At 35.4% G+C, this 12,232-nt stretch overlaps 1 protein-coding gene across 3 annotated transcripts in view; it reads left to right on the top strand.

Annotated features, from left to right (window-relative positions):
* Nucleotides 1-2,117: 2,117 nt before the first annotated feature.
* Nucleotides 2,118-12,232, top strand: part of fgf14 (fibroblast growth factor 14) — a 216,248-nt gene continuing 206,133 nt past the window's right edge. The window contains exon 1 of one of the 3 annotated variants that reach the window (XM_009304735.5): nt 2,118-2,910. In XM_009304735.5, coding sequence (XP_009303010.1) covers nt 2,820-2,910 — 91 coding nt within the window. In that variant the 5' untranslated portion in view covers nt 2,118-2,819. Of the gene's footprint in view, nt 2,911-2,955; nt 3,078-12,232 lie in introns of those variants that run through there. The other 2 variants (XM_073911835.1, XM_073911836.1) reach the window with 2 other exon arrangements.

Raw genomic sequence — 12,232 nt, 5'->3', positions numbered from 1 at the left:
GATTTTTTCCCTCTTTGGGATGGAACCACGAGGCGACGTTCATTCACAGAACGCAAGTTTCTGGAGGGCACATAGATCTGCAGAAGTGAGAGCAGATAAGAAGGAGCTAGGCCAGAAGTCACTTTGTAGGCAAACATCAGAGTTTTGAATTTGATGCGAGCAGCAACTGGCAGCCAGTGCAAACGGACTAGCAGCGGAGTGACATGTGCTCGTTTAGGTTCATTGAAGACAACTCGTGCTGCTGCATTCTGGAGCAGTTGAAGAGGCTTGATAGAGTTAGCTGGAAGCCCAGCTAGTAGAGAGTTGCAGTAATCCAGTTTGGAGAGAACAAGAGCTTGAACAAGGAGTTGAGCTGCATGTTCAGATAAGAAGGGTCGGATCTTTCTGATGTTATAGAGTGCAAATCTGCACGATCGAGCAGTTCTAGAAATGTGGTCAGAGATGTTTAGTTGGTCATCAATCGTTACTCCAAGGCTTTTCACCATTTTGGATGCAGTAAATGGTTTTTGTGTTTATTAAACCATTTGCTCATTGTCTGTTGTCTTTTAAAGTCTTTAAATTTGATATTAAGCCTTGAAGGGCAAATACTTAATTTAGTTCATGGGACGTATAATTCAATAATTCATGTAAAGCATATAATTCAATAAATATTAACATAATAAATGAACAATTGCACTGGACAAAATATTTAGCACAGCCTTGTATGCTGAACAAGAAAGAATATTCACACTAAAACATTAAATAAGTGTTGTAGAAACCTATAATGCAACTTTCTCAAACATCAAGATACTGTTACAACATCAATTTGTTTTAATAAATTAATAAGCAGAGTGATTGTATTTCTTGAAAAATCACAATTCAATTAATGATCTGCCAGATAGAATCTTATAATTCCAAACTGAAAATGTCTTTTTAGAATTGGAAGTTTTTATCTGCATTTTTTCTTTCTTGTTTTTTTTTACCCCTATATTTGCAAATTGAAAAGAATTTTAATAATTTACATTTAGGGTCTCTGTCATGTTAATGTATAAAAGATAACTGTTACACGCATATTGTTTGCAATATGGAATGTAAAACTTTGAAGCTCAAAATTATTTAGAAAGCAGATAGAACCTTAATTCCAGCATGAAGATAAGTCAAATCAAATTATTGTTTTTTTTTTTTTATTAATTGAGTGTTAACTGCAGCTGTTAATTGAGTAATTGTATCATTTTAAATCTTTTCTAATATCCTTTTAACTTCTAGGTTTTGCCCTAATTGAAAATCTAACAAAATTTTGTTGTTGGTAGAAAGATGTATTTTAATTACTCAGGAGCTAGAAATTAATAAGAAATAACCATAGTGCATATTTAATTTTTTTCTTAAATATTTTCTTCCTGCTTATTTTTTGTCAAGTACATACAGTACAACAATACAGGTTTAAAAGAACTAAAAGGTTTTTAGTATAGCACAGAGTCTATTTAGCCCAAAGTCTGATGAAGCATTTTAACATATGTTCTGCTTAATCTGAAACAACAGTAGTTTAGCTAAATGTAAATTTAACTGCATAAAAACGAAATGTGAAATGCCGTGCGTAAAACACTTTTGAGCAATGATTCAAACAAATAGGTCTGCTGAAAAGAGTCGTTCAAAGGAATCGATTTCATCTGCGAAGCGCTTGCAAATCCCTTAATGGATGGAGAAATCTGTGAGGTCAGATTTTTGTTCTTTTTCATTTCATGAGGCAGACTTGAACGTGTATCTGTAAAACATATACAATTATGTACAAATTATGGGAGACTCACATGGTTTCAAACATTTATTGCTACTAAAACGCACCTAAAACAACTCGACAATTGCTAAATGTAATGGAAAAGCACAGTGACAACAGAAAATGAAAGTCGAGTCGCAGAAGATCAAAACATAAAATGTGAAAGACTTATTAGAGAGGCGAATCAAACAAATCCCCCCACAAACACGAGGTGTTCAAACGAACCGATTCGCTGAAATGCATCGGATTTCCCAACGCTACTCTATGCCGAAATGCCGAAAGCGTCAGTGATATGCCAGAGCCCAAACCACGTGTTTTACGTAATGGAAAGGCAATCTTTCAATTCAACCCCTCCTCCTTCTTGTCTATATCCAACACAGATCCAAGGCAAAGAGGAATACGTGCGAGAGATACTTTTGAGGAGGCAACGGGATCAGTAATGCACAGGTGAAACATCAAGCCGCACTCCAACCGCATCCTCAGTCAGCATCAGCCTTAGTGCAGTGCTTTCACATTGATGAAAGCTCATGGATATTACTGACCAGCAGCAACAGCAAAAGCAACAGCAGCCGCAGCAGCAGCAACAGCAGCAGCAGCAGGTTTTAGGAAGACTTCCCTGAGAAACACTGAGCTGACGCTGGAAATGTGCGCTTTGCTCGGAGGTATCACTGCTTTTAAATGGGATGCATCCCCTCCAGGCTTCTGATGCCGTGCACATCCATCCACCCTTCATCTGAGTGATGAACTAACAGGGAACGCAAAGATCCGCCGTGTCTTTCACGTTAGTTTATAACGGGCTGCACGTTCCCCCTCTGCAGCACATGCAATTTATAGAGTATCTATTTTTATGAGCCGACCAACCTTTATTACTAAGAAGAATACCTTTGTTTTGCCAGGTCTCCAGAGAATATTTTACCTCTTGCATGAAGACGCTTGGATAGTAATACATATTTTTCTATGATACTACTGGAAAACTGAGCATCCCATTGTGTTCTTATTATTATGCAACCGCAGGGATCTGTTCTTTATCAGGGTGTCTAAGCTGTTGGATCGCTCCTCGCCCAAATCAATGTGGTTTCTTTGGAACATTTTCAGCAAAGGAACGCATATGCTGCAGTGTCTTTGTGGCAAGAGTCTTAAGAAGAACAAGAACCCAAGTGGTAAGAGCCATTGCGTCTTCTTCCCCTCTCTGTGTGTGCTGATCTGCAGTCAAATTTGTGCAGCAAGTCAGTGAATGCAGGATAACTTGAGCTCTAGTGGTGAGACCGACGACTGATATTGCAGCCCGAGGCTTTAACGTTCAACTTTTTAAAACTAAATCCCACAGGTATGTAGTGTGAAGGCAGGTCGAGCAGTCTTACTTGGGCCATATGTGTGTGTGTGAAAGGGGCTTTCGGGCACATTTCGGGGATGCTGCAGCAGTCCTGCATCACTTAAAGTGGTGATGCTGCTGCTCTCTGGCTTTTGTGTGCAGCGTGATTGTGTGCACTGCAAAGACCTCATGCCATTTGTCTCTTTCTATTAATCCCTTCATTAGCACATCATTAGCTTGCTACCCTGTTGTTTCACAACAAGATGGATACAGTTTGTTTTACAACAGACTGCCCCCCCAAAACAAATCACAACAAGGTGGTCTGCGGAGCACACTTGCGCAGTTTTATTTGAGCAAAGCTGTTGACAAATGTGCACACAAAGGAAAACTGTGCAGTGCGTGAGGGGACGGGTGGGAGTCCTAAGTTGGTGTTGACACCTTCTTCACTAGACGTTGACACTGCAGCGTAGTAGATCATAGCAGTTTTCCCATGCTGACACGACACATTTCTTCATTCTAGTTGAACAGAAAGTCTGTCATCCTCAATGCTGCAGTTACCTTTATTGTCAAAACACCGCACTGCCTCATTTGCTATTCCAAAAGCTTTTTTGATTGACTAACTTTTAAGACTAACTGTTGGCTTTCTGACTGAAAGGACCTGTAACATAATGCTAATATCCCACCTTCAAAGGGATCAGATGCTAAATTCTATACATAAAATCCCTTTTCAAGAGATACTGTAAAATACAGGAGCAAAGTTTAATCACATCCAGCAATGATTGTGTCTCTCTCTGTCTCCAGCAGTAATGACGTGTTTGTAGTGAAATGAAACCATCATTTTCTTCACTCTGTCAGTGATTAGAAGTAGCAAAGCGTGAGCTTTTTGATTAGTTTACCACGGCTATTACGGTCTTAGCTGCATAACATTAATGAAGAGAGCAGAGTGCTGTCGGGGCCTGCTGGTTATAGTCTACGGCACACACACACAGGCTGTATTTTTAGAAACACAACATGCAGCAGGGGCCGCATTGAGCGTAATCTCTGTAGTTTACTTCTGTTGTGCTCAATATCTCAGTCTTATCTATACGTAACATTCCTTTGATTTCCTCTCTTAGGGAAAAGTTGATTTTCCTGGAGTTTTAAAAAGTGGTTTCAATGGCTGCCTTCTGTTCCAGCAGATGGCACTTTCTGATAGCCTTGTGTTGGCTAATGTTTTTCTGGCAGAGACAAAGTCTTGCACTTGGCGATGTGGTTTGCATTGGTCTCAGGTAAACAGGTTGATTCTGGACCTGCAGGAATCTGCGTGGCGTTACAGACTCTCTCCCGAGCGATGCAAGTAAAGGGACGTTTACAGTATAACCTTTTATTCACAAAGTGTGGCCGTGGCTGCAGCTGACTTTTTGATTCTTTTATGAGTGCATAAGACACGTAGGACTCTTTTTCGCATGCACAATCTGTTCTCAGATAGCATTTATTTATAGAATAGTTTTTCATAATGCTGTTAGATCATTCCTCTGTGCAGATTTGGCAGAATGGTTGTAACTTCTGCTGGTGAAATCATTTTAAATGAGAGCGCACACACATTTTTTTCACTGCATCATACTTGTAGGACAAAGAAACACAGGGTCAGTCAGCTAGTCACATTCTACACATCTTAAGAGGAATTTAAATACACTTTTTTGTGAACATATCTGTTGTGTGCAGATCAGTTGACAGACTTCTTATGTTGTCCTTATGTAAAGAAACTTGCAGGAAAGTTGCGCCAAATCCCCCCCTTTTTTCTGTTAAAATAATGTGATATCCAGTTTCTGAATTAAAGTGTATGATGCATTAGTCAATACATCTGGATGTTCTTCTAGTTTATAAATCTGTTTATTGTGGAATATATTATGTGTAAACTCTCACTGGCTATCATTGCAATCAGAGAAAGCAGTCCAGTCTCATTGTAAGCCATCCTTCAATTTTATTTTTGTTCTTTTGATAAAAGCTTTCTCAAACCAGCGTAAAAGCCTAAATCTTTGTTACTAATCCAGTATATGGTCAAAAGAGTGGCTGTAATAACTCATAATGGAAATTTCATGTTTGTCAGTCCTGTTTTGTTCTCCATTTTAAATTCGAATATGTGGTTCATTGGGAGACCTTGAACAAAAGTCTTGCATCATCTCTGTCATATGGATAGTAAATAGACTGCTAAACATATGGTTTGGTTTTTTAAAATATTTAAAAAAATTATTTTAATTTCTTATATAACCATATGAAATATTATTACTTTATATATAAATATTCTATTATATTTTAGAAAGTAAATTTATTCCAGTGATTGCAAGCTAAATATTTACAGTAGCAGCTTTTACTCCAGTCTTCAGTGTCGCATGTTGGCATGGAATGATAAGTTCAAAGTTCAAAGTTCCGGCTTTAAAGTTTACCGCGGTATGGAAAAGTCAGGTTTTTATAACCGCAAAATTTCTGTTTCCGTTCCTGAAGTAGATGTAAATGTTTTTTTCTCCTCATGTTTTTTACGACTATTTAATTTATTTTTTAGGGCAACAAAATGCCTTTTCAAGTTGTAAAGAAATCTGTTTTTTGAAACTAATTAGGACAGCAGAAGGCAATGATTCATTTGAATTATTTAGCCTGACATGTTTACTGCTCCAAACTATTTTAAATCTTTCTTAAAATAAAAGATATTGTGTTCAGTGGGCGAAAAGTTGCAGTGTTTTACCCAGATATTTAAAAGGAAAATATTTTAAAGCAGTACCTTGAAATCGTGATATTTTATCCAAGATTTTCATACTGTCAGAATTTTATACCGGCCCATGCCTACACTGTAAAACTCAACATTCAACTTTATCAAATAAAATGAGTGTAGTTAACTCAAAATTTACTGAAAGTTAATTTTACTCATTTGAAGAGTTTTGAACTCGGCGTTGAATGTAACGAGGTAATTAAATACCTCATTACTTCAACTTAAATGAAGTAAGTTCAAAGTACTCGCATAGATTAGTTTTTTTAACTCAAATGGTTTGTTGCAATCGGTTTCCTCAAACGGTTTGAGTTGCCTTAACTTTTTAGGTTTTAGAGTACTCAGTTGGTTTGAGTTTTCTTTATTTATTGGGTTTTACTGTGCTCAAATTGCTTTGTTCACTCAAATGGGTTAAGTTCACAGTACTCATTACGATTAGTTTTTGAGCTTAAATGGTTTGTTGCAATCTGTTTCCTCAAACGGTTTGAGTTACCTTAACTTTTTGGGTTTTTCAGTGAAGTCTTATCATCCCTCAGAAATCATTCTTCTTATATGCTGATTTGAAGCTCAAGAATAATTGTTTATTTATATATAATATATTCATTATGTATTTATTGGTAATTAGAAAGTAATTTGTTAATGACAGAAGCAGCATTTTTAATAACATTTATTTGAAATAGAATTATTTGGCAACATTATAAATCTTTTGTCCTATTTATTGTATATTATTAAAAATCCTTTATTTAAAAAAATATTTTAAAGCTCCAAACTTTTAACAGCAGTGTATAATTTCTAGTAATTTAATAATGCTATGGATTAAAAACTGATTCAACAAGTATTTAGGAGAAAATGATGTGTCTATGCACACTCAGCCAGTCTGAATATTGTTGATGTGCAATGAAGTGTACACTTGTGGAGTGGGTTTGTAGACCAATGACATTGTACTGTGGGTGGGGCTAGAAACCAGGCAACTGTACTGTTGCTCATTACCATCCCACATGGCTTATTAGGACTCAGATTTACATGCAAGAGATCACTTGTAGCTTTGCGTGGTGCCTGGTTTGGACACAACAGCGTATAAATATGTTTACCTTGATAGTCCACTTAGCTTGTTTCAACCACTGTGCCATTGTTGTAACTGCTGAGCGTTTTGAAATATTCCTTTGACATAAATGTGCTAATACCTCAAGCTGCTGTTTCTGTCACCTAGAATCCTGAGTCGCACTGCATAAATGCTTACGGCTGGATTTAGCGGTTTACGCTCTTCTGTACCTCCAATCAAATTACAAGCCTAATTTAATCTAGGCTTTTGATGTAATCGATACTTTTTGACTGCCAATCTGACCCTCATCTGTTTCTATACAGTAATGTGAAGTGCAGGTAAAGGTGCCCTTGAGTAACTAGATGTTTAGTGCACTTAAAAAATTAAAATGTGTGGTCTCCTTAACTTATCTGCCAAAGCATTTCTTTTACTTCCTCTTCATCTGCGCAACCATATGCTCCTGTTCCCAAAAGAAATCTTTCCCTGGTACTTGGTGCAGTGAATTTCTTGAATGAAGCTCAATTTGATTCTCTAAACCTGGTGAATTGTTGTGGTTGATAGTCTTGAAGTACTCCTGTACATGCTTATATAGACCCTTTTAAGGGATATAAACAATACCAATGGTCCTAACTCCTAACGTATTTTTAAATTTTTAATTTCCATAGCTTCCGAGAAATCAAAAAGGGCCCACATGTTGCTAAATAATGTTTTGAAAGCTGTTTTAACATTAAGTTATGATTTAATTGCCTCTTGTTACAGTTATGAAATAGTTTGACACCAAGCAGGAAATGTTTATGGGCCAATGACATGACCACATTGAAATGGTCTGTACCACATATACAGAGTAATAAGACTGCGACCCACTTTATGTTTAGTTCCAGCAACTAACATTTAAATGAATCATTTAATGTACAATCATTTGGTTTTATACTGTGCACTCTTTTGTGTAGATGCTTTGATTTACATTGTAGTTATATGTAAAAATACTTGCATGCAATTACATCTGTAGTCACAGTGTTAACTTTTAACCCACCGTTATTCCAACCTACTCACCAAACCTGTTGCTAACTGTTGATACCTCTTCAATAGTAGCAGAAGAGCTTTGCAATACAACAGGAATATGATAAATACATCATACAAACAAGATCCCACTTTATTTTGAGTGGTCGTAACTACTAGGCACTTAAATGAAAACAAAAGTACTTATTGTGCTCATATTGAATTGCACAACACTAAGGTGGCATACACGTAAGGTTAGGGACAGGTCTGGTGGTATCCCAGCAAACAATTTTTGTGTTTAATAGATGTCTAATAGGGATCTAAATGTAGACAGCTTGGATAAAACAAGGCTAAACTTGAGCTGTCAGTAAAAATCTAATATACATCAAAGAATAGCCCAAAACTAGACTAGTCATCAAAAAAACAGAAATGGATGACTACACACATATAAAGTCTGTCTGCTCTGTGTATTTGACGACGAGTCTAGTTTTGGCCTATTCCTAGACGTCTATTCGATTTTCACTGACAGCCCAAATTTAGCCTTGTTTTAGCCAAGACGACAATGTTTAGACATCTATTAGACATCATTTAAAAACAAAAATGCTTGCTTGAATGGCTAGGTTTAAAGATAGGTTAAGGTTTAAGTGATGGGTCAAATGTACAGTATGTATATAATAATTGCATTTTACCAAATGATTAATTTAAAAGTACACTGTAATTAAGGCCTCTTAATAAAAAGTGGCACCTTATAATATAATTAAATTAAGAAAATATAATTGAATGTTGCGAAAATCTTCTTCAGTATTACAAATGACAAATTACTCCTGTCACACATTTTCACACATAAATTTTTTTCTTTGTGTAATTGTTTTTAGCTTTCTAATTATTTCCTGTGTGCTTCTCTTTTAACAGTCTAACCTCCTAACTACCCGTTACCTGTTGCATTAACTTTTACAGAGGGGATTGAATCAGGGATTGTATTCTAGCTAAAAGGGGACATCAATGGTAAGTGACTGGAAGGTTTAGTGGCATGGAAGCTGTCTGTTCGCCTGTTTAGTGGCATTCACACACTGACAGCAGTTTACAGCAACAAAGTGACCAGAAGTCATTCATTTTCAATGACAGTTGGCAATTTGAGGCGACATATGTGACCACTGGCAACGCACCAAAGTTGAGCAGAGTTCAACTTTATGCAAATGCACAGCAATGCGACGTGTCAGATAGCAATGGCAGTGGGCAGTGTGCAACAGTTGGATACTGCAGTTGAAGGTCTTTAGTATAGGTCAGCTAATATTATTTTATTTAGCATGAAAATGTTGTACATTCATTATTTTTTTTTGTCAAACCTATTTGTGTAAGAGGGAGCTAGGGAAATAATCAGAAATCGTCTGAATGCTCCCTTTCTAGTGGTGTAGAAGAAATTTTTGTGAAGTGATTCAGTCTGTTCTACAAAATGGTTAAAGTTCTTTATGAGTCACCAGTTCTGTTTTAGCAGAAAAATGAAAGAGTCTTTCTTGAGCAATTAATGACGGTAACCGCTTTGCACAATGAGCTGCTTGGCTAGCTCCTTTTAGAAGTTTTAAATTAGTTTGTTTCAATATTGGATGAGTGGAATATGATGTCAGAAGGACAGAACTTTAGCCACAGTTCAGTGATTTTATTTTTATTTTTATTTAAATGTGTAAAACATATTGAACATTCTGAACATGGGGGAATTGAGGAGTTTTACAACAGAATTTTAGATCACTGATTTGCTGTTAATTTACACGCAAAGGCTACCAAAAATAAAATGCATATAAAAAAATCCCACCTATGGCTCTTTTAAAGTGATTGATCAGTTCAATAAACTAAATATTATTTACAACATATTATCTTTTAATGCAAGCAAAAAAAGAGTTTACACATAGCAAAATAATCTTTGTGTTGTCAGATTTAATGAAGAACCTACAGAAATATTAGTCACTGTATCTTATCTTTACTGTATATGTAAATTAGCTACTCTGTGACTCACTTGCAAATTAAGTCAATTAAATACTTATAATATAACTTATAGTTCAGCATCTGTGTGCAAAATACAGTCAATTATTTTTCAATTCAGAGTTGTCTTCCCTTAAACAAATTAAGTCAGATTAATAAAGATATACATAGCATTTGATTTTCTTTTAAATTACTTACATTTTAAAGCGTTTATTTATGTGCTTTTTTTTCATTTTATAAAACTACAACAAAATATAGAAAAAACACAATAATAATACATATAAAATACAATACATAAAAGCAGTAACCTATGACAGAACAGCCGAACAACAGAACACAGAGGGACAAATGCACATGAAAGCAAATATAATTTAGCTGGTCAGATAATGCATAAATAAAAGCAATTATAAAGTAACACTGAAATTACTTACATTTTTAAAAGAGTCTTTGAAAATGTGATTGCTAATAGTTTTCTATTTTGCATCTTCTTTTAGCAGTTTTTCTCAGTAACATTTGTCTGTATAACATTTTAAAAGAATCGCTAGCTCTAGTACTGCTGTTAATACCACCATGGCATGTGCTGTACTCTTTCGTGATTTGATATAAGATCTGAAAATAACATTTGTTAGGCATCAATACTACACTGGTCAGAGTTTGAGAATTGTAAGTGAGACATTAACAGTTTCTTAAAAATAAGTTAAAGTCAAAAATTGTTTTTGTGTGTGTGTGTGTGTGTGTGTGTGTGTGTGTGTGTGTGCGTGCGTGCGTGCGTGCGTGCGTGCGTGTGTGTGCGCTTACTGGGAGCACTGTGCAAAGAAATGTTCAATTAAGAAACAGGATTTGTACCAAGGATATTGTTACTGGTTGCAAAAAAAATTAGAACCGTACATTGGATGGAAGAGGGTTCTCCAAAGGTGACTCAGTGGATTCAGAGAGTTAAACAGGTCTAATGGAAAAAATGCCTGCATGTCTACAAATGAATACTGATATTTTTCTGAAGAAGTGGGAAAGTATTACAATAAATTTACACATGTATATTTAGAGGTTACTTAACCTATCACCAATTTAATTTGAGGTAACTACAATTGAACACAATGTAACTTGATGTACAAATGTATTACCTGAAAAGGACACTAGAAAATCTAAACAATTACTCTAGAAATAGAATTAATTCATGTTGTCGCAACACAAATTGTTAAAGTTAACTTATTTGTTATTTACTAATTTAGTGGATTAAACATAATACAATTAAGTTGTCCCCAAAATACCAAAGACTTGTGTTGTTTCAGCTTATTTTAAATAGGTAGTTTAAACAAAAAGCAAAAGTATTTTTTTTAGTGATGATGGCAGTACCTTTTTATTTATTTATATAGTTTGTATTATATTTCTTATTTTAGTTAATTGTTTTTAATAAAATCATTATTCATTTAAGTATTCCCTCACCTGTAAGAGGTTAAATTGTTGGGGAAGGGGTTGTTCTGAAAAGTAAATGTTGAAAAAAAAAACAAACAAAAAAAACTGAAGATTGATGTTGATTTTGCTCATTTTTAATAAGTAGTTTGAACAAGTAGGAAAAAAAAATATATATATATATATATTTTTTTTCCTACTTGTTCAAACTATTTTTTTAAATGAGCTAAATCAACATAATTTTAAAGTTGTTTTGTGGTACAGTACATAATTGTTTTCTGTTCAATCCACTTAAATTTGTAAAAACAATTAGGTTGACTTTTGTTGAGACAACATACAGGAATTGTGTCGAACCCAACTGCTCAACTGCTAGCTTGTTGCGTAAACAAGTTCAAGCGTTCTCCAATTTTTTATTTCAAAAATTAAAACTGCTGTATCAAAAAAATCCACACTAAAATACTAAATACCCTTTAAAGTCCACCAACAATTCATGTGACAAAGATGTTTCCTTTTTCAGGAAATCAAGTAGTCAAGTGCCTCTAAATGAAGAATCACCTGCAGACAGTGATCCTGTCATAATTACTAAAGCTCTGCTGGTTTTCTGCTCATAGTGGCACAATAAATCCTGTTCTCGCTGTTCATCACTTTTAGCTATTGCCTCCTCTATTTAAACCCTTTCTGTTGTTCATAGCAATGTCAGCATTGTTTATCCATTAGCAAACTAGCTGTATCCACCATTGTGAATGTTTCGCTTTCCTTTGTTCATCGTCACGTCAGCATTACTTTTCCATTAGTAAACTAGCAATTTCCACTCTTTGAATGTTTCTTTTTCTTTTGTTCATAGCCATGTCAGCATTCGCCAGTTAGTGGATGTGTCCCTTGCACACTTTGCACTAATGGATAACAAAGCTCTTGCTGGGTCATGTAATATCTGAATATTGGGGAAGCATTTTTCCCTCATGCAATTCGCATTTTTGCGCATTTGTTGAGTAGTATGTG

The sequence above is a fragment of the Danio rerio genome, chromosome 9 (assembly GCF_049306965.1).
Source record: "Danio rerio strain Tuebingen ecotype United States chromosome 9, GRCz12tu, whole genome shotgun sequence".
In the NCBI taxonomy this organism is placed as follows: domain Eukaryota; kingdom Metazoa; phylum Chordata; class Actinopteri; order Cypriniformes; family Danionidae; genus Danio; species Danio rerio.
This window is presented reverse-complemented; position numbering and strand designations above follow the sequence as displayed.